The sequence below is a fragment of the Lethenteron reissneri genome, chromosome 68 (assembly GCF_015708825.2).
Source record: "Lethenteron reissneri isolate LAM-NWPU_2019-01 chromosome 68, ASM1570882v1, whole genome shotgun sequence".
Taxonomy (NCBI): domain Eukaryota; kingdom Metazoa; phylum Chordata; class Hyperoartia; order Petromyzontiformes; family Petromyzontidae; genus Lethenteron; species Lethenteron reissneri.
In genome coordinates, this window is record NC_083846.1 from 673,073 (window position 1) to 694,748 (window position 21,676).

Genomic DNA, 21,676 nt, shown 5'->3' on the forward strand with positions numbered 1-21,676 from the left:
GTCTTCGGCGTGAAAGATGCTGAGTTTTGGCTTGTCGCGGGCGCAAACTATAAGCGCGTTCAACTGCTTGCACGAGAGGAGCAACCACTCCTCGGGCTTGATGTTGTTTTGCAGAGAGAAAGCCCTCTCACAGCCGACCGACCTGTGCGCCAAAGTTTTAATCGTTAGCAGTAAAGTGTATATATTCGCAGGAGGTATAAAGTAGCTACGACAGAGGCAAATTAGCGTACGCTGGACGAGGATATTACCTGAGCGGAAACGCGTGTGTATCTGAGCGTATCGAAAACAGCGTGGGTATCTGAGCGCTTGGCCAAAATTACCAGTGGATTTCCCAACGCGCTGCAATCTGAGCGACGATGAATAGTTTTGCATATCGACAGAATATGAATAAAGAAAATGCTACAGTTTTTTGTTTTTCCTTTGTCGCTACGAGTACTGCGAGGGCTCCGAATGGCAGACGCTAGGAGACATCATGGGGCTGGGCAAAAGGGCCTGAGCACAGCGCCGGGGGTTGCGTCGATCCGGAAAGATGCAACCGTAGGGATTCCTATCGGCGACAAACATGTCAACGGTGGCGTCGTGTACTTGTGGCAAGTGTGCTTCATCGACGGCATCGACAAGTACTTCGACGCACAAGAGCTCGCGGCTCTCATTGATTTTTTCACAGTTTGTGCGCACCAACAACGCTGTCTGAATGCAGGAATCCATAGTTCATATATACATATCGTTTTTTCCAGAAGTCAGCAGAGCCAAATGGGCATACGCAAGATATGTGCGCCAACCGCGCGAGTACGGCACCGAGAAAGGCGGGAATCGAAGTCACGATTTGCGGAAGTCTTCACAGGAATCACCGCAAATTGCGGAAATTTGTGCGGAAGAGGGTCACAGAAACTACCGCAAAATGCGGTCGAAAACAGCATGTTTGCGGAAATTGGTGCGGAAATCGCAACCCTGGCCGAACTGTGACAGGGGAAGCGGAGAGGAGAGTCGACGGAGACGCGGAGCGAGCGAGGCTGGCGGAACGCGGAGTGAGCGAGCGGAGAGCACGTGGGGCAATGTTAAATGATGTTGGTGAAATAAAGTGACGAAGGAAAAGTAAGAATCTGTCGCGTGAAGTTCAGCACTGTGTATATAAGGGAGTGTGCGGAGCCGCGCGGGGTGATCCAGGGATGAAGAAGAGAAGAGTCGGGGAGAAGACGCCTGGGACCTCGCCCTCCTCACTGCGTCCTCCCCAGCAGTGTTGGCTGATCCCCTGCTGGGGCAGGAACGAGGGGGCAGGTGTGAGGGAAGCAGGGCAGGCGAGGGGAGTTAGGGCAGTGAGAGGGGATAGCAGGGTATAGCGGCGGAGACAGAGTGGTTACCGCGCACCGGATGTGCGGAGGTGAATAGGAGAGTTTATGTGAAGTGGGGAGCATCCACACTGGATGATGCAAGGTAATAAGTGACACAGGTGGAAAGTGACGAGTGTCCGTGTGAGTACAACACGACACTTGCACTGTGATTTGTGCTGTTCGCCTTGTGGCATTATTCTCTGTCCTACGAAGACACCGGTGGTGGTGGTGCAGAGAGGCTGTCTCTGGGTGTAGGCCAATCCGTTTCAAAGACAATGTGTGACATTGTTATTATCATCATCAACAAAGCACGTTTGTTTGCACGTTTTGTCACAAGTATGTGTGGTGAATGCAGTCTTGATGCCTTGCAGTAGGTGTGTGTCTGTTTGGTGTTTGAACATCTGAACACAACTGTCTTAAACTTTCTTGAATCAATGCTCAACCACCGACTCACCCACCCACCGACTCATCCACCCACCCACCAATTCACCCACGCACCGACTCATCCACCCACCCAACTAACCAACCCACTCAACAAAAAGACAAAGATCCCCCGTGTAGCCTTAACAGACTGTTGGGGCAAGTTCTGTTAGAGAGCAGCACCTATGAAGACCGGCACGGCACACGAGGGGGTGGGTGGCCAGCACCACGCCCGACCGCCTTTCTCTCCCCGACTGGCGATGTTTACTACACACCGCACCAGGTACTCATTTAAGGCCGAGTAGACCTAGGGGGGAGGTCCAGGACTCGTTCAGATGATCGTCGCTCACCCACTCGCCCAAATCTTTGCTCCATATTGCGCAGTGTGTGCAGGTGTGAACTGAGCCTTCAAATGGAACGCGACCGGAAGCGGCTGCAATAATCTCGGCGCCGCGCGGTGCTTCAAGGCAGAAGCACCGCGTGGTGCTTCAAGGCAGAAGCACCGCGTGGTGCTTCAAGGCAGAAGCACCGCTTGGTGCTTCAAGGCAGAAGCACCGCGTGGTGCTTCAAGGCAGAAGCACCGCGTGGTGCTTCAAGGCAGAAGCACCGCGTGGTGCTTCAAGGCAGAAGCACCGCGTGGTGCTTCAAGGCAGAAGCACCGCGTGGTGCTTCAAGGCAGAAGCACCGCGTGGTGCTTCAAGGCAGAAGCACCAGAAGCACCGCGTGGTGCTTCAAGGCAGAAGCACCAGAAGCACCGCGTGGTGCTTCAAGGCAGAAGCGCCGCGTGGTGCTTCAAGGCAGAAGCGCCGCGTGGTGCTTCAAGGCAGAAGCGCCGCGTGGTGCTTCAAGGCAGAAGCGCCGCGTGGTGCTTCAAGGCAGAAGCGCCGCGTGGTGCTTCAAGGCAGAAGCGCCGCGTGGTGCTTCAAGGCAGAAGCGCCGCGTGGTGCTTCAAGGCAGAAGCGCCGCGTGGTGCTTCAAGGGTCGCTTCGCCCTGGGCCAGGTGCACCTCACGTCAGGTTGCATAATGGAGACGTCATAACAGGTGTGCGAAGTTGCCAAACCGAGTCTTCGTCTCTATTTTAACAGCAGGCAAACATGTGGGTGAGTGGGTGGGTGAGTGTCTTCGTGCGAGTGGGTAGGTTTGCGTGGGTGGGTGAGTGTCCTTGTGTGGGTGAGCGAGTGGGTGAGGGAGTGTGTGGGTGGGTAAGTGGGCGAGTGAGTGGGCGTGTGAGTGGGCGAGGGAGTGTGTGGGTGGAAGAGGAAGTGGGTGGTTGAGTGAGTGAATGGGTGTGTGAGTGGGTGAGTAGTTGAGTGAGTGGGTGTGTGGTTGAGTGAGTGGGTGAGGGAGTGGGTGAATGAGTGATTGAGTGAGTGGTTGAATTAATGGGTGAGGGAGTGGGTGAGTGAGAGCCCTCTACATTGTAAGTTAATTTTTTATTTAAAAAACTCATAATACATTTTGACGAGTTAAGGGGTAGCCTGTTACAAACTAGCTACGAAGAAGCAACTTCATCCAGCAGTGGATAGAGCGAGGAGCTGTGAAATGCCAAGACGGCCCGCACCTCCCATTAGCAGGGTTGGCTGTGTACGGTGCGAAATAAAACACACGCACGCACACGGTACAATATGGTCAGTCAGGTCAGTCGATTGGTTTGGGGCACGACACAAAGCACCGTGGGGCTCAGTGGGGTGACGACGATAACGACGACGACGACGACGATGAAGATGATGGTACAAGATGTTCTGGTTCGAACGCTTTTTTGGGAGCGGCTTTGTCCGTAAGGGTTATTTTGAAAGCGTTTTGTCCTTTCGTCAGAAATACATCATATCCATAAATATATAAATATGTATTCATAAAACTAAAAAAAAATCACAAAACATCCCACCGACAATTATCTGACGGCTCCGACCTCAGGCCAGCTTGGGGCGCGATGGACAAATGTCGCGACCGGCAAAGTTTCGCCATCGGATGACTCGCGTGCTCGCCTGTTCACGCGTGACCGCGTGTCACAGCGACCAGCGATCTCCGACCGCACCTTGCCCTGAGTAGTCACTCACAAGGCGTTGATATTCTCTTTCACACGGTACGTACGTAGTCCAACCGCGCTCATCACATGGTGCGGGTGAAGGACAAACCAATTAAATACAACAAATAGCAGTCCGAAAGAAATTAGTTTGCCAATCGAGATGATTTAAAAGCGCAGTGCTCCAGTGGCCGACTAATATATCACGAGGAAGAGCGTTCCAGACGGCCGCATCTGAAAGGGCCGCACGATGCGGTGACCACCGTCTTTGCGGCATGGCTGAGCTTAAATCCGCTGCGGCGAAGATAAGCGGAGTTTGAAATGCGAAGATTCAATATACGAAGTTTCAGAATAACGAACTTTGGATTCATTACCATTATAGTAATGGTAAAAATGTAAGTAAAATAATACATAGATGCACGGAAATGTATAAATAAATTATACAATCATCCATCTACAGTATGTATGTTGAACTTCTTTCGCGCCGTACGTATTCAACGGTGCTAATCGGAAGGTGCAGCGGGAAAGGCAACAAACTAAACACAAAGAGGAGTCCTAAAGAAATGAGTTTATCAATCTAGATTATGTAAAAGTGCAGGTCTCCAGTGGACTTGTCATTGGCCTACAACACACAAGTCTGGACTAAGGGCTTGGTGTTGAAGCTCGCAAGGTCCATTCCCCTGCCTCTTAACAACATCGACTGACATGTGGGACGATGCTGAGCAAGAGGCGACTGCATGTCGATATGGGAGACACTCACTCCCGTTCCTCAACAATGGATTACCACAAGGTTCATCAGTCGTCACGCCAACGCTCTTCACTGTCTATACAAGCCACGGTGGTGAGATGTTAACTACCTCGCCGGGTATACAGGAGGTCGTGGGTTTCATCCCGAACCTGACTGATGCTGTATATTTGGAGTTTGCGTCTCTGTCTCTCTCCTCGCTGGTCGCGTGGATTTCACTCTGGCGCCTCCCTTTCCCCCTCCACATCTAAAATCAATCTCAGGAGTTAGAGGATTAATGGCTGCTATAAATATCCACATGATAAGCCAATTCTCGTTGGATTAACACGCAGACTTTCGCGACCAATATTATTCATAATCAACGTTGTTGGGTTTAGATCGCGTTATTTATAAATGTGTCGTAACCCTCCACCTCCCGACACGGCCAATCAGTAAAAAAGTGTCACGTTGACAAAAGACAAATAGTTCACTGCTTTAGCCGACCGGTGTGTTGAAGAGTGAATCCACAACATTTACAGTTTTTGAGTACGACGTTTCGCTGGCAATTGCATCCAGCATCATCGAGCCAATTCTTCAGAATTGTGAAGCCCTCACTTGCTCCCGGTCTTAAATAGAGCAGCAGCAGCAGCAGGGTGACGTCATCATTTAACTCATCAGGTGCGACGATTTCAGGCGGGGTGGGAGGGGGTATTGTAATTGTTTAATAGATTGGTAATCAGTCAATGGTTATGATTAGTAATGAGCTGTAACGTGTGTTTTTATAATTATATGCTACGTTAGTAATCAGTTAATTAGTATGTGTTTCCACTATAAGGAATTGTAATATGTATTATTTAATAATATACTTCCAGCTATCACTTGTGACGGCCAGGTCGCTTCTGTAAAAGAGCGACATTGCTCAGTGGCGGCCTTACCTGGTAAAATAAATAAGAACAACTTTAGAGTTAAATTTCGATTTAAAGCTTTCGTGACTGCAGCGATTCATCTTCTTGGTTCTTTCGGTAAGGTCACGTAAAAGGGAAATAATAAAGTAATAAAAATAAAACATAATAAAATACTTTAGAGTTGCCACCAACCGGGTCGATTTTGGCTGAACACGTGTCACGAATAAAAACTCAAATGCAGGGCCCAGGCCCCTGCTGATGCCTCCTGGATAGATAAATAAGTAATACGCATTATTATATTATTAATGCGAAGGGAAACGTCCAAATGTTGCAGAAAACTGTAAGCGTTGACCTACGCACACACAGGCAGTGAAATTACACAAGAATAAAATGGATTTGACACGTAGCAGGTTTTCGCAACCAATATTATCCACAAGAGTTTTTGTTGGGTTAAATCGCGTAAATATAAATACGTCGTTAAACCCGCCACCACCCGACACAGCCAATTAATAAAAGTTTACAAGATTTCTGTTTACGTGACAAACCTTACTAATTGGCTGTGTCGGGTGGTGGCGGGTTTAACGACACATATTTACGCGATCTAACAAAAATACCTGTATTAAAATGTTAAGATGTTCAAACACCAAATAGAAACCTTTTTCAAAAAGTTCCCATATTACGAGGACCTTTTTAATTTACTTTTAGAAAAAACTCTATTATGAATAAAATGGAGTTTTAAATTGGATAAAACTTAAAAAACAAAATCCCAAAACACACTATCAGAATGTGCGTAGTGACACAATCTGTCACACGCAATTTCCCCGCGTCGCCCCAAATGGACACTTGATCACTTTCTCACTTGATCGCTCACTAACTCACCTGCTCACTCACTCGCTCGCTGACTCACCTCACTTTCCTAGGTGAACAAGTGTAAAAAACCAATGTCCCAATGCTTCTGAAGCATGTGTCCGTCATCTTCCAGGGCGGCATCACCTTCATTTGTGCGTTTGACAGCAGCTCAGCTGAACGGGCGGGTGACACTCTGGGCCACTTGCCCAGACAAGAATGCCACGTCTAATCCAGAACGGGGTGAATCCGGTGCATGGTTCATACCGGCTCTGCCCATCTTATTATCGCCGATGGCTGCTTTTTCTATTGTCAGAAAATATTGGGTGGGTCACGATTGCGAGATATTAACGACCTCGCCCGGTATGCAGGAGGGCGTGGGTTTGATTCCGACTCTGACGCCTGCTGTTGTACATTTGGAGTTTGCGCGTCTCTCTCTCCGTGGTGAAGTGGATTTTTTTCCGGGTCCTCCGGTTTTTTTCTCTCCATATTTAGAAACACGCGTTCGGAGTGTTTGGCTCCTGTAAATGTTCACGTGACGATGAGCCAATTTGTTGGGCTATCATTTGTGATAGAAAAGTGGCTTCTGATTAAGAGCTACATAGAGCAGTGGGCCTGACCTGGTAAAACAAGAGGTTAGTTAGGTTGAGTGGGAGATGGCTTGGAAGTGAAGCCCTGGAGTTTGCTATAGAAGTGTGGGGGCTGGCTGCCGGGTGGCCTGGAGATGGGTGTGCAGCAACGGATTCTTGTATCCACCTGTGCGGAGCTTTGAAACGCAAGGCACTCTGAGTGGCGTACCCAGGTGGGAGGGGTCAGTTGATGATGACGCTGATGACGATGGTGATTATGATGATGACGAAGGTGATGGTATTTGTGGTGATGATAACGACGATGGAGGTGGTGATTCCGATAGGTAACTCGTGAAGCTCATTGACGAGTTCGTGTATTGATGGCGAAACCAACTCTGTGCAGCTGCCAATTCCGGCCTGCAGAAGTGGACATGACAGAGCTGCCTCGGAGATGCCTTCTTCTTCAAACTAAACACAAACTTTGTGTCTAATTTGTTATCCTACCCCCACATTTCTGATTAGCACGGTTGGCTACATATGGTGTGAAATAAGATGCACGCACATTCATACGGTCCACACACAGTCGAGGGACAGCACTTTCCCCCAGCCGCCCCACATCAAAGTAACGCTCGTCAGTCAACCCAACATTTTGGTTATTTCTAAATTTACTTTTTCGAATACACTCACCCGCCCCTAAAACAGGAATGTGGAATTTCCACCACTGGCTCCACAGGGCTTCGCGCGGGGGAAAGGCGCGGCGATAGCCTGAAGGCTCGGTAAAGTATTTGAGCGGAATCCAAATGACTTTGGACGTATTTATTTCCGGGGTTGTTGTGCCCCTGCTGCCACTGCTCCCCCCGGTCGTTTGGAGGTGAAGGTTTCAAGTCCCGTGGAAAGTTGAGGTCACTGGAGATCAGCGTAGCAATAAAACGGAACAATAAAATATCGGCACAATCTCTCTTCACGAGTGTTTGTCATTTGTGAGAAAAATAATATATTTTAGTTTAGAATGTGATATTTTAGTCGTTGCTCTGCATCTGCATCAGCGATACGAAAGAAGAAGTAGAAGAGAGAGAAGGGCCACGCTTTGATCAACGGGGGCAGTGTCTTGTTTGGCAAGGTAAATTGCCAAGAGCAACTCGGGTTGAAAAACAAACAGAACAGGCGTCTTATATTTCATTGCCGATGTAAAATACTAAACCCAGGAATAAAAATCCGGTTCATTACGGATCCCCATGGCGGCGTATTGCCGTAAACGCGCACGTGCATTCACGCCCCTGGTTTTGCAATCGTAATTCCTGGGAGCTGAGAGGCAGCCCTCTTACAAGGACGTAGAGAGATCGAGAGTGACACCGAGAGCCATGTGGTTACATCGAGAGCCGTCGAGTTACATACTCGTGATGATGACCAAAGTGAAGATGACGATGATGGCGATTATGACGACGACGATGGTGGCGATGATGATGATGACGACGATAATGATGATGTTGGTGGTGACGATAATGGCGATGATGAGCATCATGACGATGATGATGACGATGATGATGACGACGCTAATGATGATGATGGTGGTGGTGACGATATTGGCGATGATGAATGAGTGACTCCCGAGTTGCATACCTGGGTGGGGCGGTTGATGATAATGGTGATGACGGTGATGCTGATGATGCTGATGACAATAACGATGATGATGATGCTGATGAAGACGCTGATGACACGATGATGATGTTGAAGATGATTATGATGCTGATGATGCTGATGACAATAACGATGATGATGTTGATTATGATGTTGATTATGATGCTGATGAAGACGCTGATGACACTGACGATGATGTTATAATGTTGAAGATTATTATGATTATGGTGATTATTATGGTGATTATGATGACGTTGACGATGATAAGCGAGGATGATGATGGCGATGACGGTGATGATGACAGTGATGACGATGATGACGATGCTGAGCGAGAGTGCGACTCCGAGTGGCGTACCCGGGAGGCCGGTTGTCAGGCACGTCGCGGTCGAGGGGCAGCCGGTCGCTCAGGTAGGCGTTGTAGCCGTAGGCGAGGAAGCGCGCGCACGCAGCGCGCCTCTCGCGGGGGGCAGCTGCCCCCCCCACTCCTTGAAGAGCGGCAGCTCAGGCCGCGCCACAAACTCGTTCCCCTCGCACTCCTCCTCCTCCTGCTGCTGCTGCTGCTGCTCCTGTTGCGGGTCCCTGCCGCCCGGCCCCGCTGCCGCCTGAGGCGCATTCCTGGCGCTCTTCATCTCTTGACACGACACGAAGAAACGGGACGCAAGCAGAGAGCGAGACGTCCACTACCTCGCTTGGTATGCGGGAGGTCCGTGGCTCGATCCCGACCCTGACGATGCCTGCTGTTGTTTAATTGTATAAGCGAGGGGGGTGTTGTATATGTAAGCCTTTTTCCAAATTCATATTAAGAATAATTGGGCCAATATTTTTATTAAAAATAATAAAAATAAAATAAATATATATAAAACAGATACCCCCAAAACTCTCAACTCTACCCCTCACAAGCTGGAGGTCGTAAAATGCCATTAAACAACAAACTTCAGGGCAAAGAGGGGTTAGCGACTATCTGGAAATCTCCAGGCTGGCAGCTAACCACATGACATGACCTCCCCGGACGTTTTGAAGAGTGCACAAACAAATCTCCAGAGCACATAGCGGAGACAAACGGACGTTACAACTCGCATTTTTTTTAACGGTAAAATTTTGAAACTCAGCAAAAAGAACAAATCGACGTTATAGACTGCAGTCTATATTAGCGGCTTTATTATTACTTATTTTATTTCACCCTTATATAACTCATATATTATTTAGTATTGTATCTTTCTATCTATGTAACTTCACCAAATGAACTAAATACACGAGCCCCTGCCATCACGAAAAACTTAAGTCCAAACTAAAACTATTCCTCCAGCATCGAAATATAACTCAAAATAAAATACCAATCCCTGGAGACAGACTCATAACAAAGCTTGGCAAAACCCTCAAAATAATGACGTAACGAGGAGCATTACGAATATTGATTAAACATGAACCGAATAAACACGTTCCTTCGGAGTGGGCAGGTAGGAACTTGGTTGGACAGCGCATTCGTGCACGACAGCAAGACACATAATCCCTGGTGGGCAGTGTGGAAGCTGTTACTACCTGCATAAGTGGAGTGTATCGTGTCGTGTATAGTGTAGTGTGTAGGTTAAACGTTTAGTTTTATAAGGGCACAACGGGGTGACCCACCCAGCCCCACCCTCTCCACCCAGCCCCACCCTCACCCTCCCCACCCAGCCCCACCCTGCCCCACCCTCACCCTCCGCACCTGGCCCCACCCTCACCCTCCCCACCCAGCCTCACCCTCACCCTCCCCACCCAGCCCCACCCTCATCCTCCCCACCCAGCCCCACCCTCTCCACCCAGCCCCACCCTCACCCTCCCCACCCAGCCCCACCCTGCCCCACCCTCACCCTCTCCACCCAGCCCCACCCTCTCCCTCCCCACCCAGCCCCACCCTTACCCACCCCACCCAGCCCCACCCTCCCCACCCAGCCCCACCCTCACCCTCCCCACCCAGCCCCACCCCCACCCACTCACCCAGCCCCACCCTCACCCAGCCCCACCCTCACCCACTCAGCCAAAGATAATAATCTCTCGTAAGAGGGCACGTACACCGTCGCACACCATTGTTCCAAGACATTTCGTTCATTATATAATCTTGCCGATGAATCTATTGACGTATACTTTTGCATTTGGGGTATAATAATTAGCTTTTATTGCCTTTCGTATGAATATCGTTGCATGCCTGTTTTAAAGACTCTCCCTATCGCCGTCTATGCGCGTGTTACGCGGTGGAATTAATCATATGTGCGGTTGCCAAAGTGAAACAACGCAATCATTGATGGTTAAATGTACTGCTCACTGAGGGGAATTTCCCTGATGGTACCGTGGATAATTCCAAGCATGAGAGTTTGCATATTAGAGTGTCATGTTTTTGTTTAGAATTAAAATTGCTTAACACAGAAGTGTATGAGTGTTTCTTTCATGAGTTCATGCGTAACAATCTTATTTGTAAGAACTGTATCCTGCGTTGAGATTTGAATTTGGAGACCTGACATAAACACACAAAGATATAATTAATACATGTTTAAGCAAGAATAATTGCATTATCCCGATTGATGATATGACCCTGGGCAACGAAGCTAAGCCTAATTATCACAACTACCCACATGATTATGCGGATAATGACATAATTTAGCATAATTTTCGCTAATTACGCATTTTTTTTGTATCTTCAATTTTTCAAAACCTACATATACAACGGGGCGGGGGGGGGGGGGGGGCAATAACTCGAACCCCATGCAGAAGGAACAGATGGATATCGCTGCAGTGATACGTGCCGCTCTCCGAGTCGTCGCGGCCATGATCGTAGCAGGCGCTCAGAATCAACATCACGCGTTTACGAGTCGTATGGCTGCCACGTGACGATAATGATTGCCGCTTCGTTGAGCTCTTATTTGTGATGGCAGGTCGCTTCAGAAAAAGAGCTGCGTAGCTCAGTGGGGCATTACCTGGTAAAAAAAAAAAAACATGCTTTATAGTCGAGTTTAAACCCGGGTTCTCGAGTGTGGCGAGTTGATGGCTCCATCATGGTCGCACAGAGTGGCCCTCTACAGCTCTGGAGCCTGGGAGGAGCCTTCCACCACCCCCACCACCAGCAGCAGCATGACCGAGCCTTTGCTGTGCGTGGTTTTTTCGAATGTCAGACGAGCACAAAACTGGGCTCGTCTGACATTCGTCTTCTTTCTCAACACAATGACTCCGTACCAAGCTGCCTAGTTAACTGCCTCCCATCAACCCTTCCCACCCGACCTTTTCCACCGCCACACCCAAGCCGAGCCAAGCGGTTGCGTAATCAAGTTCAAGTTTAAATCTTGACTTAAAGCTTTCGTGACTGCAGGAATTCATACTCTTTGGGTCTCTCGGTAAAGTCACGCTGAGGCAGTCCGCCTGCTGTACTTTTTCACCCAAAGACGATTACTTGTGTTGCGATCGAAACGTCGTGATTTTAAAATTATTTTTCTATCTACGTGACTTTACTGAAAGAGCCAAAGAGTATAAGTTCAAGTTTGTTTTATTGAAGCCAGCTGAGAACTCACAAGAGATTCGGGATGAGTCATCTGTAATGAGCGAGTGGGTGGGTGGGTAGGTGAATTAATTAGCGAGTGGGTGGATGGGTGGTTGAGCGAGATGGTTGGTGGCTGAATGGATACGTGGCTGACTAAGTGATTGAGTGAGATGGTGGGTTCACGAATTATTGGGTGAATGTGTAGTAGAGGGATGTTGTTGTGGCCGCGGGGAGTTGTGGCTGAGGGAGTTGTGGCCATGGGATCTGTGGTCAAGGGAGTTGTGGTTGGGGAGAATTTGTGGCCATGGGAACTGTTGTGGCCGAAAGGAGTTGTGGTGGTCTCCATACCTTGCAGGATCTTCACCACCATCCTCTCGATGTCGTTCAACTGTTCCGTGTACGGTTCGCTCTCCAAACGCCTACGGATGTTGAACATCGAACCAGGAGCCTCCCCCCGGATGGACCTCGTGGAGGAGGAGTCCGAGGTGTCGTCCGAGTTCCTTTGGAGCCAGAAGAGGTTGACCAAGCAGGAGACGAGCAGCGCCACGCACAAGAGACTCGACCTCCGTGCCATCGCCATGGGAAGATCTGGAGCAGAAGCAGAATCAGAATCGTCATTTATCCTGAGGCAGTGACCCTGACACCTGCCGAAGATTTGGAGTTTGTGTCCACATTTAGAATCAACATAACGCGTTTAGAGTATTCAGGGGCTATTTTGAATTCCCACACGGTAAGCTACTATGTTGAACTATCATTTTCGATAGCCAGTTCGCTTCTGGAAGAGAGAACGCAAACTTCAAATACACCAGCAGGTGTCGGGTCGGGATGGACCCGCGGCATCCTGTATAGCAGGCGAGGGAGTTAACATCTCCTAGCCACCGTTGTGCGCCAATATAGTGCAGAAAGAAAGTTTGTGAACCCCCCTTTTAGGATTTTCACATTTTTAGATATTTCAAACCTAAAATGTTGCTAGATCTTAATATAAGTCCTAATTATAAAGATAACCTGATTAAACAAATTACACAAAAACATGATACTCTTTCAGCATCTATTTCTCTTCCATTGATTCTCCATGCCATAACCATGTGTGAAAAAACACTGTGAACGTTTACATTCAGTAACTGGTGACACCCCCTTGAGCAGCAATGACGCAACGAAGCGTTTCCTGTAACCATTGGTCAGTCTCTCACATCGGGTTTGAGGAATGTTGACTCATTCCTCCTGACATACCTCCTTCAACTCGGTGGCATTTGAGGGTTGCCTGCCATGGGGACAGCTCACTTCAGATCCTGCAGCAACATTCAGATGGGCTTTAGGTCCGAACTTTGACTCGGCCATTATAAAAAATGTTTAGGATCATTGTCTTGCTGCAAGACCCACTTTTGGTTCAGCTTCGGCTCATTCTCCGCTAGAATCTTCTAATACAATGCAGAATTCATGGTTGCGTCAATGATGCCAAGCCGTCCAGGTCCTGAGGCAGAAAAGCAACCGCAAACCACCACATTCCTCCCACCTATGCCTGACGGCTGGGATGAGTTTCTTCTGTTCGAAAGCAGTGTTTGGTTTTCGCCAAATATAACGTTTCTCATTGAGGCCAATACGTTTTGCATTTGACTCATCTGTCCAGAGAACATTGTTCCAGAAGTCTTGTGGATCATCTGTGCGCTCTTTGGCAAACTCCAGACGAGCAGCCAAGTGGTTTTCTCCTTGCTATCCTTCTATGAACTTCATTCTTGTTCAGTCTTTCTCTGAAAGATGAGTCATGTACACTCACATTCGCCAATGCGAGAGTGGCCTGCAGATCATTGGATTTTTCTCTGGGGTTCTTTGTGACTTCCTTGATGATTTTCCGGTGTGTTCTTGTGGAGATGTAGACGACCGCTCCCTGCGTAGAGTGACTGTGGTCTTGAACTTTCTATATTTGTCGAATCTCTGTCTGATTGTATTTGGTGGAGCTCCACATCCGTAGACATGGTTTTGTAACCCTTTCTGGACAGACGAGCATCAATAACTTTTTTCTGAGGTCCTCAGAGATTTCATTTGATCGTGGAATGACTTGTTTCCACACACCTCTATGGCGAAGACCAAACTCACAAAGTTTCTGATCTTTTTATCTGGCAGGGCCTCCCAAACTCACCCCTGAACGTCTACGTAATTTATTAAACACCCGATTCTAATTATTTCCCTTAATGAAGCTAATGAAACCAAGGGTTCACTTGTTTTTTAACATACCCCGAACCTTAATTAATAAGTGTTTGTTTGTTTTTTACGTAATTTTGGTTCAAAAGACATGGAATTGGTTAATATAAACCTTGTTAGATATTTAATAAAAGGTCGGTTATGATTCAAGAGGGCTATCGGATTAAAACTATGGAATCTCCATCACTATGATTGCGGTTCACACAAATCTTTTCTTGCACTGTATCTCTCAATATGCGTGTTACAATCGGCCGTGTTGATCCAGAGTCGTTGGGGTAAACACGCGTGGATGGAACTGGCTCTGGGACGTGATATCATTTATGGCGGCGTTGCTAGGTACACTTCCCCACTTGGTACCAGGCACTGTGGCAACAATGTGAGCTGCAAGGCAGGTGCAGACTAAACATATACAATGCAATGAGGCTCTTGCCGATTCGGCACGTATGCAAATACAGAATGTCCAATCAAATGCCAATTTATGAACATGAAATTCCCGTTTGGCTAGTTTGCATAAATACAGAATGAGACCACGCATCTCCCTGCTACTCACACGTCCGGCCGTCCACTCATCAACCGATCCGCTCCCACACCAACCCATCCACTCACCCATCCGCCCGCGCTGATAATCATTACACAACCAGATAATCATTTGACCGTGAGCGAACTCGGGTTCACCATGATTCGCAGGGCAGCGCGCTAACCACCTCGTCACCACCCCCCCACCCACTTTCCCACCCACCCCTCCACCTTCCCACCCCCCACCCCCCCACCCACTTTTCCACCCCCCCACCCACTTTCCCACCCCCCCACCCACCCACCCACTTTACCACCCCTCCACCCCCCCACCCACTTTCCCACCCCCCCCACCCACTTTCCCACCCCCCCACCCACTTTCCCACCCCCCCACCCACTTTCCCACCCACCCACCCACTTTCCCACCCACCCACTTTACCACCCCCCCACCCACTTTCCCACCCCCCACCCACTTTCCCACCCCCCCACCCCCCCCACCCACTTTTCCACCCCCCACCCACTTTCCCACCCCCCCACCCACTTTCCCACCCCCCCCACCCACCCACTTTCCCACCCACCCCTCCACCTTCCCACCCCCCACCCCCCCACCCACTTTTCCACCCCCCCACCCACTTTCCCACCCCCCCACCCACCCACCCACTTTACCACCCCTCCACCCCCCCACCCACTTTCCCACCCCCCCACCCACTTTCCCACCCCCCACCCACTTTCCCACCCCCCACCCCCCCACCCACTTTTCCACCCCCCACCCACTTTCCCACCCACCCCTCCACCTTCCCACCTCCCACCCACTTTCCCACCCCCCCCACCCACTTTCCCACCCCCCCACCCACTTTCCCACCCCCCCACCCACCCACTTTACCACCCCCCCCACCCACTTTCCCACCCCCCCCACCCACCCACTTTACCCCCCCCCCCCACCCACTTTCCCACCCCCCCACCCACCCACTTTACCACCCCCCCCACCCACTTCCCCCCCCCCCCACCCACCCACTTTTCCACCCCCCACCCACTTTCCCCCCCCCCACCCACTTTCCCCCCCCGCCTGTACCGTGCGAGGTTGACGACCTGGCTAGAGGAGTCCGTGTGACCGCGACTTAAGCGCGCACGGGTAGAACGCCGAGTTCCATTTGGACGAAAGTTCATTTACGTGGCAATAGTTTGGTAGTAAACTCCACCTTGGGGCTTCACAGTCCAGTGGCGATCTGAGCCGATGCCAAGCCTGAATATAAAGAAACCCCGTAAAGAAAGAAGAAGACGGAATGAATCCGATGTCACGTGGCGGTGACCACAGGAGGAGGAGGACGCCGGCTCGAAGCCAGGAACCGCGATGGGGTCGACTTTGTTTAAATTAAGGAATCGGTAAGCGAGGAAGACCTTCACGGAGACGATCAGAATATTTAATTACGCTGGTGGAATCCGATGAGCCATCAAGCTCTTTTTCACAGATGTCCAGTCGGGGCAGGGTAAGGGCGTTCCACAACACTACAGAAAGATAAACGCATCGCCAACACATCTACGAATATAACTAAACCACCGCCATCCTAGCGAGCAAAGCTCACCGAGGTATTAACTTCTTTTTTTTAGAAATGAAAGCTCAAAGTGACGACGCCGACGACATTAAGACATTGGTGCTATACAATATGCGGCCTCGACCTGGGAGCACATTGGCACCACAAGACAGGAAAGTGGAAAGAAATCGCCAATTGTGCTGTGGATCGTCGTGATGATTATGATACACTATACACTACACCATTATACACTACGTTATACACTACACCAATATACACTACGTTATACACTACACCATTATACACTACACTATACACTACACCAATATACACTACGTTATACACTACACCATTATACACTACGTTATACACTACACCATTATACACTACGTTATACACTACAACACACTACAATACACGACACTACTATACACTACACCATTATACACTACGTTATACACTACACCATTATACACTACGTTATACACTACAACACACTACAATATACACCACTATTATACACTACAACACACTACAATATACACCACTATTATACACGACGTTATTTACTACACACTACACTATACACGACACTACTATACACACCACTATTATACACTATACACTTCACACGACTCTACTATACAGCACACGACTACGATGTGCGCTACTTGAGTACATTGACACCACACGTAACAGAGTAAAGTGTAAACAAATTACGCGAGTGCAGTGGACGACACGCCCTCGTGGCTATCTGCTCATGGATGATGATGATGATGACGAGTCTGCTGTGTCCATTATAATAATTGGCACGGATATCCCGCAGGTCTCAGCGAGAACTTCGCGCGCGATTCTCACCGCACAAAGTCGGGCGCGCCGACGACTGCAGAGTGGCCGCCTGCGAGCGGTGGCGCAGCGGTTGGCACACTCCGGCTCCGCGTAGAAATCCGCGGCGGTTGGCACACTCCGGCTCCGCGTAGAAATCCGCGGCAGCCACCCCTCGGCGTGGATTTCCCAGCCCCACGGGGCCCGGCGGACCTCAGCAACGGCAGCAGCCCAGAGGCACGGCCACCACAATTCCCCGTTCACTCGCCCAGCCGCACTGACCAGCGTGGTGAAGTATGGTCAAACAACGCCGCACGGCCGAACACCTTCACCCAGGAGGAGTCTCGCTATGCCGTATATTGGACTACATGCGAGTGTGTGTCTATGTGTATATGGGTGCGTATGTATATTTGTGTGTGTGTCTGTGTATATTGGGGCCTCCCCTAGGTCGACTCAGCCTCGAATGAGTACCTGGTGCAGTGGTGTGTAGAACTCGCCACTAGGGATACAAAGGCGGCCGGGCGTGGGGCTGACCACCCACCCCCTTGTGTGCTGCTACTCGCTACTAACAGCGCTTCTCCCGATAGTCTGTTGAACGCAATACGGGGGGGATATTTGGCTTTTGCGTGCGTGGGTGGGTAGGTGAGGATGCGGGCGAGTGGGTGGGTGAGTAAGTGAGCGAGTGAGTGGCAGGTTGGGTGAGCAAGTGAGCGAATGGGTGGGTGGCTGGGTGAGTAAACGAGTGGGTGGGTGAGCGAGCGAGTGGCTGGGTGAGTAAGCGAGTGGGTGGGTGAGTAAGCGAGCGAGTGGCTGTGTGAGCCACCACGGAATTTATTTCCTTCAATCGCCACCTGCGACACCGAAGCGGACCCCACCTATCCCGCGCGTGTCGCTCTGGAACACTCGAGGCAGATTCCACTTCACTCACCTGCAACATTCAGCCAGGTAACGTTCATTACCGGCTTGAGATGTTGGTCATTGTTGTCGCGTGCCGATTATGGCGCAGGTAAGTCGATTCTAGTCTGTTTGTAATCTCGCCACCTTATATTTATACACGCGCGACACGTTTCCAGATGCCCCACTCATTGCTGATTTTTTGCCGCTCGCATTACCCCCACCACCCCCGTGCCTCTCTCTATCTCTCGGAGCAAGCGAGTAGATTATTTTTGTTCTCTTAAAAATTGTGATTTTGCTCGAGTATCTTGCCGTTTAGAAGTTATGGTCTTCACAAAAAAAACGAGATGTTAACGAGAGAGACGTGGAGAGAGAAGGAGACTTTGAAACGAAACTTTTATTCTCTTGCCTCGGGGAATTATGTTTGTCGCTCGTGCAGTAATTACGCGGGGTATCTACAAATGGATCAGCCTGCATCGAATCCCATCCAATCCACCCCCTGTATTTTGAATAATAAGTTCAAATTGCGTCTTATTATCCGATCGTTGTGTGTATGTCCAGATTTGTGTAACTTTGACTGCGTCTCATAATCCGGTGTCGGTGTGAATCGATTTGCATCGTCACCACCGTGTGCCTATACGTCGCGAGCATACGCCGGTAAAAGAAACTTGGCATCTTGTACATTAATACGGCTAAACAATCCGACGTTTATACAAAGCGAATGACCGAACATATTCTTATATTTTGAGTTGGCAACTGTGAGAATTTTTTGAGGTTATAAATGTTCCGTATGAGAGAGCGAGAACATTTTGGCGTTAACTTTACATTCATAAGATAAGGGCAAAGATCCCCCGATAGCCTTAACAGACTGTCGGGGCAAGTGCTGTTAGCGAGTAGGACCCACCTATGAAGGCCGGCACTGTGGCACACGAGGGGGTGGGTGGCCAGCGCCACGCCCGGCCGCCTTTGTCTCCCCAGTAACGATGTTTACACACCACACAGGTACTTATTTGAGGCTGAGTCGACCTAGGGGAGACCCATGACCGGTTCAGATAATCGGCAATGGTGTTGGCCGTGAGCGGGAATCGAATTCTCTGCACGCTTAGAGCCACACACACACACATCATGCACTACACTTGCATAACCCCACATTCATCTCCCTCCGGTAAGTGCTGTGCACTTTGTTTTTAATCACAATGCAACCTAACACGATTGCGGTAGGTTCCATTGTGTTCCTGGGTGTGTAATTATACATCGTGTGAGCTTGGACTCGGCTTCATGTCATTTGTATATTGTTACCTTTGCCAAATATTACCCAACAGGTCATAACCAACGTCGAGTTTTACGTTGATGGAACTGGAATAAATAATGAAGAATACGTCCAAGCCGACAGGATGGATGACGATGGCATTATCGAAATGTAATTCGATCAAAGGCTGCTCGAATGTGTGGTTCCTATTCAATTTCTGCAATTCAGTAGTTTTTTTGCAAACTTGCAAATGTATTATAATGAAAATATAACCTGCATCAATCTCTCCACCGTATGACCCCACCAACCTCAATTATTTGCGTGCCAATTTGAAGCGATAGGAAGTGCAAATAATGAAGATTCGTCGATGCCGAGGTATTTCAAAAATACTCACAAATCAAGGAGCTTGCAATCTTTCTCCTTAATATCTTCCCCGACCTCTGAGCGTCAACTCTACGTGTCGCGTACGCTAGCCGCAGAGAGGCGTTTCCGTGATTTACACGAATCTTGCGAGAAGCGACAACCGGCGTGGACATAAAAACCCAACTTCCTCGCGACAATAAAGATGACCACAGCAAAAATGGTGGGGGTGGTGGTGGTGTGGTGGTGTGGGGTGTGGTGGTGGTGGTAGCGTGGGGTGGGTGGGTGGTGGTAGTGTGGGGGTGGGTGGTGGTAGTGTGGGGTGTGGGGTGGGTGGCGCGTGGTGTGGGGTGGGTGGTGCGTGGGGTGTGGGGTGGGTGGTGCGTGGGGTGGGTGTTGGTGGTAGCGTGGGGTGGGTGGTGGTAGCGTGGGGTGGGTGTTGGTGGTAGCGTGGGGTGGGTGGGTGGGTGATAGTAGCGATATCGGCAAGGCTAACGAGGCTAACAGGTCTCAGAGGCACTTTGAGGTGCGAGGGGATCGCGACCCGAACGTGGCCGTGAAGGCGACTTCTCCAAGGACATGGCGCAGCGATGATGTCCTCGCTGGTTCACGTCCCTCCTCCTCCTCGTCGAGCGAGACGATTGTGTTTGTCAGCGAGTGGCCGCCACCCGCCACGACTAATCACGTTTTTAATTCGACCAATTATTTATTTAATTCGACTAATTATGATAAAAGCGCAGCGCTTGCGAAGTCGTCCCTGCTTCACGCCACTCCCGTCGAGAAGGGCTCGTTGTGTTTACTTGGTTTGGCTGACCCCCCCCCCCCCCGTACTCTCGCACCCCCGACTCGCACGGCTTGGCTACGTAGGGTGTGAAAAAAGTTCAACATCCACACAGACAAAGAGACGCACGCAATCTCGCGGCTTAATTCGGTACAAGCGCAGCACCTGCAACGGCTCCCGATGATAGAATTACATTTCAAGAATCTCGTTGTCATCCACTCCGCCGGCTTGGACGCGTTCTGAATTATTTATGCTCGATCCGTGGACTTGCAACTCGACGTTGGTGATAACCTGTCGGGAAACATTTGACAAAGTCAACAAGCTTTGAAGCCAAGTAGAGGTTCACGCAATTTATAATCATTACACATTTAGAAATACACATTTAGAAATACATGATGCAACTTAGCTCGATCGCGAATGATGCGAATGCGGTGTTATGTGAGTATTGTGTATATTGTGTGTGTGTGAGAGTATTGTGTGTTGTGTGAGTATTGTGTATAATGTGTGTGTGGGAGTATTGTGTATAATGTGTGTGTGTGAGTATTATGTATAATGTGTGTGCTGTGTGAGTATTGTGTATGATGTGTGTGTGTTGTGTGAGTATTGTGTGTGTTGTGTGTGTGTTGTGTGAGTATTGTGTATGATGTGTGTGAGTATTGTGTATGGTGTGTGTGTGTATTGTGTATGGTGTGTGTGTGTATTGTGTATGGTGTGTGTGTGTATTGTGTATGGTGTGTGTGTGTATTGTGTATGGTGTGTGTGTGAGTATTGTGTATTGTGTGTGAGTATTGTGTATTGTGTGTGTGTATTGTGTATTGTGTGAGTATTGTGTATTGTGTGAGTATTGTGTATTGTGTGTGTGTATTGTGTATTGTGTGAGTATTGTGTATGTGTGTGAGTATTATGTATGTGTGTGAGTATTATGTATGATGTGTGTTGTGTGAGTATTGTGATGTGTGTGAGTATTGTGATGTGTGTGTGTATTGTGTATGATGTGTTGTGTGAGTATTGTGTATGATGTGTTGTGTGAGTATTGTGTATGGTGTGTGTGTGAGTATTGTGTATGGTGTGTGTGTATTGTGTATGGTGTGTGTATGATGTGTGTGTGGGGCTCTGTGTGTATATACAATGAATGCTGTGGGAGGGGTGAGCGCTACGCTGCGCTCCAAACCCGGCGAGCCAATTTCGAATCCTGCTCTCACGGCCAGCGCCAGTGGCGATGATCTGAACCGGTCCTGGGTCTGGAACGCTTTTTCGTTCCCATATCAGTAAGCCACTGGGAGCTCTGCGCTTTTAAGTCATCACCGAGATTAAAAAACTTGTTTAAAAAAAACCTGCTTTTTGTGTTTTAGTTTGTT

The 21,676-nt window shown here is 49.2% G+C and overlaps 1 protein-coding gene across 1 annotated transcript in view; it reads right to left on the minus strand.

Annotated features, from left to right (window-relative positions):
• LOC133360413 (polypeptide N-acetylgalactosaminyltransferase 18-like) overlaps window positions 1-19,736 on the minus strand; it is a 44,750-nt gene extending 25,014 nt beyond the window's left edge. Inside the window, 4 exon segments of the mRNA XM_061579128.1 lie at window positions 8,813-8,918; window positions 8,921-9,088; window positions 12,314-12,553; window positions 19,572-19,736. Of these exon segments, the coding sequence (XP_061435112.1) occupies window positions 8,813-8,918; window positions 8,921-9,088; window positions 12,314-12,553; window positions 19,572-19,713 (656 nt within the window). The 5' untranslated portion in view covers window positions 19,714-19,736.
• Window positions 19,737-21,676: the final 1,940 nt, after the last annotated feature.